This window comes from Dendrobium catenatum, unplaced genomic scaffold (assembly GCF_001605985.2).
Source record: "Dendrobium catenatum unplaced genomic scaffold, ASM160598v2 original_scaffold_197822, whole genome shotgun sequence".
Classification (NCBI taxonomy): Eukaryota; Viridiplantae; Streptophyta; class Magnoliopsida; order Asparagales; family Orchidaceae; genus Dendrobium; species Dendrobium catenatum.
The window spans coordinates 148,112-154,778 of record NW_021516239.1 but is presented as its reverse complement, the minus strand read 5'-3'; the positions used below and the strand labels follow the sequence as shown (position 1 = coordinate 154,778).

Genomic DNA, 6,667 nt, shown 5'->3' with positions numbered 1-6,667 from the left:
ACCTCTATTATGCATCAAACCAAGAGGAGAATAAAATAGCATCCCTAATCAAGAGTATTCTTAAGGCTTAAGATGTAATTAATCACGGAGGCTTGCGCTCATGAGAAACCGACACCCACATCAAATAAACCCCACTCGAATTGATATATTGAATGAAAAATATTTCGTGACTATAGAATTATATATATATATGTATGATTAACCACAAAATGTGCAGAAAAAAACTGCTATTTGCTATGGATAATCAGCCTTTTTAGCACTGAATTGGTGTGCTTAGTTTCCATGAAATTTTAATGTATAGGAATCAAGATACTGACTCAGTATTCAGGCTGAAGTAGCAGATTGATGAAATACTATAATCAAATTTAACAACATTGGGCATGCGTGCGTAGCTCGGTTGGTAGACGCGAATTATTTCCTCTCAAGAGCTGTTCGAAGGTCTTAACGTTCCCAAAAAAAAATTAGCATCATTGTCAGGGAATATGAATAGAAATTACCGAAAAGAAATACTGATTTCTATGTTTACGGTCGTAACTCCCATTAAAAAGTCTCTAATTAAAGTCTCCATTAGAATATTGCATATAGCGAGGTAAGATGCAGATATTCTGTTGAGTTCTTTTTCATTCTCCCCTTAGTCTAAGTCAAATATAATAGCTTCAGACCCCAGTTCATGCTATGCACATTTGACATTTCTTCAGTATTTTGGCTGCTAAGGTTGTAAAGACATAATGCCATATAGCACCCGGCATATATCAGTTCCTATACTAATCCTTAGACTTGACAGAATTTCCCTTATATCCATCATATGTTACTATATTTTCACCACAGATTTCGCTCAATAAAAGTGTGCAAAAGCTTCAACTTCAGGCAATTTTTTTCTGCATAAACAATGCAAATACGTAATGCATTTCCGAACCACATCTATTAGGTTCAAAGTGCCGTTCCAGATATTGAAGCTTCAAGGAATCAAATTGAAGAAGACAACTCCTTGATCGTTAAGTAGAAAAAACCACTGTGAAGCAATAAACTTACAGTTTGCTCTGCTCAGCTTCATAGATGTTAAATGCTTTTATTCAGCTCCAAGTAACAGAATATCTGGAGAGACCTCGGCATTCAATTTCGCTCCAAGCCTTTCCATTTGCATTTTTAGAACTCTCAAGATTCTATAGATCTCCTTTCTCTTTGGGTGGGTTTTATCTTTCACCATGAAGACATGTATCTTCCTTCCAATCTCAACCCAGCTACACCCAGGCTGCTTAATAACTCCTTTATCCTTCATTAACTTTCTAATTCTCACAACATCAGCCCATCTTCCTACTTCAGCATACATGTTTGACAAAAGAATATAAGGTCCTGAATTTTCTGAATCAAGCTCAAAAAGTCTCCCAGCTACCCATTCTCCCATTTGAACATTATGGTGCACTCTACATGCCGACAGTAAGGAACTCCAAAAAACAGAATCAGGCTCGATAGGCATCTCTCTTATAAACTTCTCCACTTCACCAAATTGACCTGCTCGGCCGAGCAAATCAATCATGCAAGTGTAGTGATCTCGGGATGGAATTAAACCATGCTCCTTGAACATTGAATCAAAATACTTGCGTCCCTCTTCCACCAACCCTGCATGGCTGCAACCTGACAAAACCCCAATCATCGTCACATTATCAGGTTCTTCTTCTGACATCAGCATCCTTTTATAGAGATTAATGGCCTCCAGTCCACTTCCATTTTGTGCATACCCCACAATCATGGCATTCCAGGAAACCCTGTCTCTATTGAGCATTCGTTCAAAAACCTTCCTTGATTCATCTATAGATCCACATTTATGGTACATGTCTAATAGCGAGTTCCCAACGAAGATATCAGGTTCTGGACCATTCTGGAATCTGAAACCATGCTTCATAACATGAGCATGAGCTTGCTGGCCAAGCTGGAGTTCAGCAAGGTTAGCACAGGCATTAAGGACATTGCCAAAGGTGTAATGAGATGGCCAAACAGACTCCCTCTTCAACATAAGGAACAGTCTAAGGGCCTCCTCATTCTCTCCATTTTGTGTATAACCAGCAATTAGAGCATTCCAAGCCACAATATTCTTTTCTGGCATTTTCACAAACATCAACCTTGCATCATTGACCTTCGATGATTTCACATATCCAGTAAGCATTGTGGTTTCTGATACCATGCTCTTAACCATCATGCCATCAAAAATCTTCCTCGCAACACTGACTTTACCACACTTTGCATACATGTCAACCAAAGCATTGCACAATATCAAGTCATTTCTCAACTTTTCAAATTTAATCGCTTGGGCATGTATTTGCATTCCTTCTCTGATACACAAGAGGCTAGCGCATGCACTGACTACACTAGCAAGAGTCACCTCATCATACTCAACATCGCACTCCATCATCCTCACAAACATATCCAAGGATTCACTGACCGGGCCATTCTGCTCGTAGCAAGTGATCAGGCTGTTCCAGGATACAACGTTTTTTTCTGGCATATTATCAAACACTCTGTGTGCCTCAAACGCCCTCCGGCACTTGGAGTACATATCAACCAGCGCACTGCCCATGTAGACATCATAAGCAAAAGGAGATTTTGAAATCAATGCGTGTATCTGGACGCCAGATCCAGAGTCAACCAAGCCAGCACAAGCACTGAGAGCACTAGAGAAGGAATACCCATTGAGCACAAAGTTTTCCCTATGCATACCGTTGAAATATTTAAGGGCTTTCCTTAAGCAACCATGCTGCGCTGAACCTGAGACCATCAAATTCCAAGAGCATTGATCGGGCATGGGCATGGACTGGAAGAGCCATTCTGCCTCGCTAACCAATTTGAAACTAAGAAAAGCTCCTATTATGTTATTCCAAGTAAAGGTATTTCGGTCGGGCATTTTGTCAAATACCTGTTGGGCATACTCAAGGAACCCACACTTAGCATAGGCATCGATGAGCCGGTTCTGGATGAAGACCTCGCAGGCGAAGTGAGTCTTAAGGAGGCGAGCATGGACACGCTGAACCTCAAACAGGGACTTCGCTTTAATGGAGGTTTGGAGGAGATCGGAGAAGAATGTGGAGTTTGGGAGGGAGAGGTCGAAAGGTAGCTGCTTGAAGACTGACGCGGGCCTTGCCATGCCATCATCGAGGCGAGGAAGAAGAGCAGGCCTCAAGGGGACTGATATTTCGGAAGATTTTAAAACGGGACGTCAAATGGCAGGTTCCTGAGGTAAAATATGGAATTCTTTTTGTATTTATATCCATTAATCCATAGCACTCAGAATTCTACCAATCTATTCTTAAATAAAATTTGGGAGGGGGAATAGGGACAAATCTCATTTCATTACAATAAAATAAAATTACATGCGTAAAAAATTATAAAGAGGAAAAGAAAAGCTACAATCATCTAGCAAAAAGAGCAAGGTCGTCCAAACATTAGACCAAAATTGTGGAAACTGTGAAAGAGCAAAATAATCGTCAACTGATGTTCTGCTTCACCCTAGCCTTGCTCAAATCTGCGAGATTAGGAACCTAACGACAGCTAGGTTGTTTGGAGGCCATGCGGTTTTCGATGCGGATGCTGCGGTTGGTTGCCCGAGCAGGGAGATCAAAGGAAGGATTGGTTTCTGCGTGAGAAGTTGAGTGCAAGGAAGAGAGGAGTTTGCCCGTACAGGCCTCGTGTATTAGGGAAGTGTTCTTTTCTTCGTGTTTTTGCTTTTCCCATGGATGGTGGCATAATTTTCTTCCTCTGCCTGCATCACATGGAAAATATTCAACTTCATTTGTGGCATCCCAACTTCTTGTCTCATAAAAAAGTTTCTAAGGTCATTCATTGATGCTTTGGCCAGTGCCACTCGGGTGGCATTCCCGCCTCTTAAAACATCGTCTTTTAACGGTATGTCATCATTGTGGATTCTGAGGAGGAAATTGTGGCTCTTGTTGCACTTTTTGAATTTTATTTGGTTGGAAAATTTCCAAACTATCGTTAATCTTTGGAATCCATTAGGAAGTTCTTTGTTAATATTAAGCTTGCTGGTGAATTTTCTCTGACTCTTTTGGATGCCAAGAATGTGCTAATTAAACTTGTGAAAGATTTGGATTGTTTTAGGGTTTTTACGCATCATTATTACTTCATCCATAATTGTTCCATGAAATTGGTTAAGTGGTTTCCTTACTTGGATTTATCAATTGAATCTCCCATTATCCCTATTTAGGTCGGAAAAGAATGTGGAGTTTGGGAGGGAGAGGTCGAAAGGTAGGTGCTTGAAGAGTGACGCCGGCCTTGCCATTCCATCATCGAGGCAAGGAAGAAGAGCAGAGTCTCAATGGCAGACTCATGAGTTAAAATAAGGAATTTTTTTGTATTTATATCCATAGCACTCAGAATTCTACCAATCTATCATTAATTAGATTTTTTTGGGGGGGAAATTAGGAGCAAATCTCATTTCATTATTATAAAATAAAATTACATGTGTAAAAAATTACAAGGAAAAAGTAGAAGAAAAGAAAAGCTACAAGCACCTAGCTAAAAGAGCATGGTCATCGAAACATTAGACCAAAATTGTTAAAATTGTGAAAGAACAAAATAACTGTCAGTCGACGCTCTGCTTTGCCCTAGCCTTGGCTCGAATCTGCGGGACCGACAGCTAAGTTATCTGGAGGTCGTGCAGTTTTTGATGTGGATGCTATGTCTGGTTGCTCGAGCAGGGAGATCAGAGGAAGGATTGGTTTCTGCATGAGAAGTTGAACGTAAGGAAGAGAGGAGTTGCCTGTACTGGCATCATCTCTCAGGGACGTATTCTTTTCTTCGTGTTTTTGCTTTCCCGTGGATGGTGGCTTGATTTTCATCCTCCAATTGCATCGGATGGCAAATATTTGGGCTCATTGTGGGATCCCAGCTTCATGTCTGGTAAAAGTGTTTCGAGGTCATTTATTAATGCTTTGGCTGGTGCCACTGTGGTGGCCTTCCCGCCTATTAAAACTTTGTCTTTTAACGATATGTCGTCATTGTGGATTTCTGAGGAGAAAATTGTGGCTCTTGCTGCGCCTTTTGAATTTTCTTTGGTTGAAAATTTTTCAAACAATCGTCCGTCTTTGGAATTCATTAGGAAGTTCTTTGTTAATCTTAAGCTTGCTGATGAATGTTCTTCGACTCTTTTGGAAGTCAAGAATGTTATGATTAAACTTGCGAATGATTTCGATTACTATAGAATTTTTATGCATCGTTCTTACTTTGTTTATAATTGTTTCATGAAATTGATTAAGTGGTCTCCTTACTTGGATTTATCAGTTGAATCTCCCATTATCCCTATTTGGACCTCATTCCCGAAATTGCAGCCTCATCTCTTTTCTCATCGTATTTTTTTCATGGATTGGACTTATTATTTGGTCGGCCTCTGAGCATTGGCAATGTAACCTCTATGGGTTCACACCCTTCGATTGCATAGGTTTTAGTTGAACTGGATATAACAAAACATTATCCCGATGTTGTTTGGATTGGTTCAAATAATTTGGTTTATTTTCAAACTATTGTGATAGAAAATCTACCTTCTTTTTGTGAACACTGTAAAGCCTTGGGCCATGATAACAAGGAATGCGGTATCTTAAATTCGGGTTCTTCTATTTCTAATATTGTTAGTTCTGATTGGAATGTGAAAGGTGTTTTGGAAACTGTGGATAATGTTTATATCCCTAATTTGACTCTTGTATCTCCTATTAATGTGTTGTTGGCTAATGGGGGTGATTGCATTGAAGCTTCTTATGATTTGGTAAAGATTCTTGGTGATCTTCACATTCGGAATAAGGTCGGTATTGTTGAGGAGAAAACTACTCCGTTGAATATTATTTTGCATTTGTCTATTGCCTGTGTTGAAAGTTAAGATGTTAATGATAGTTTGGATATTAATAATTGCAGGGTGATCTTTTAACCTTACTGCTTCTCTCATCTCCTCCCCTTGTGTTGGTGACGGTGTTGATGGAGGTTTTTCTTTTTCTCATCCTGGTGTTAACTCTATGCCATTTGGAATGGAACCTAGGAAGAATGATGGTTCTCCCATTCCTTCATCGGATGCAGATTCGCTACCCTATAATGGGAATTTGTTTATTTATGTTCTGATTTTTATTATTTCAAATGTTGGTTTAAAAGATCAATTATCGTTGAATATGAAGGATACTTGTTTGGATCAAAATGATTGGTTTGTTGGGTCTGATTCTACACCCTGTGGGGGTTTTGGGAATGATTTGGGTGAGTCTGTCAATAAGTTTCATGTGATGTATAGTTTGAATGTGGATAGCATTATTGAAAAAGCATTTTCTTGCAGAGGCGGCAAACATGGTAGCAGAAAGTCTAAATTGAAGTAATTGGTTTTGTTTGTTGTTTTTCACTGGTGTTGTTGGTCTTGCAGATTGTTTTGGGTGGCTCGTATGGCTCCATGTTTGGGACTGGGGATCTTTCTGGTGAAATGTTGTTTTTTCTTTGTTTGCTTTGTTTTGTTGCCTTATTTACTTATGCTTATCATTGTAATATGTAGAAATTTTGGCTCGTAGATTTTTTCTTCAAAGGCTGTACTTTTAGAGAGATGAAGGTTCTCAAAGGCTTGTAATTTTCTTGTGTTTAATGCGTAGGCCCCTATGTGGGTTTTATCCAAAAAAAAAAAAAAAAAGGT

General features: G+C 39.4%; 1 protein-coding gene across 1 annotated transcript; it reads right to left on the bottom strand.

Annotated features, from left to right (window-relative positions):
- Positions 1-948: 948 nt before the first annotated feature.
- Positions 949-3,936, bottom strand: LOC110111211 (pentatricopeptide repeat-containing protein At2g13600). Its single transcript, XM_020842986.2, has one exon. It carries the CDS (start codon positions 3,137-3,139, stop codon positions 1,070-1,072), a length of 2,070 nt encoding a protein of 689 aa, XP_020698645.1. The 5' UTR covers positions 3,140-3,936; the 3' UTR covers positions 949-1,069.
- Between the last annotated feature and the right edge of the window lie 2,731 nt (positions 3,937-6,667).

What these genes read in the sequence shown, in the direction of transcription:
- LOC110111211 (XM_020842986.2), bottom strand. Translation starts at nt 3,139, where the DNA reads ATGGCAAGGCCCGCGTCAGTCTTCAAGCAGCTACCTTTCGACCTCTCC.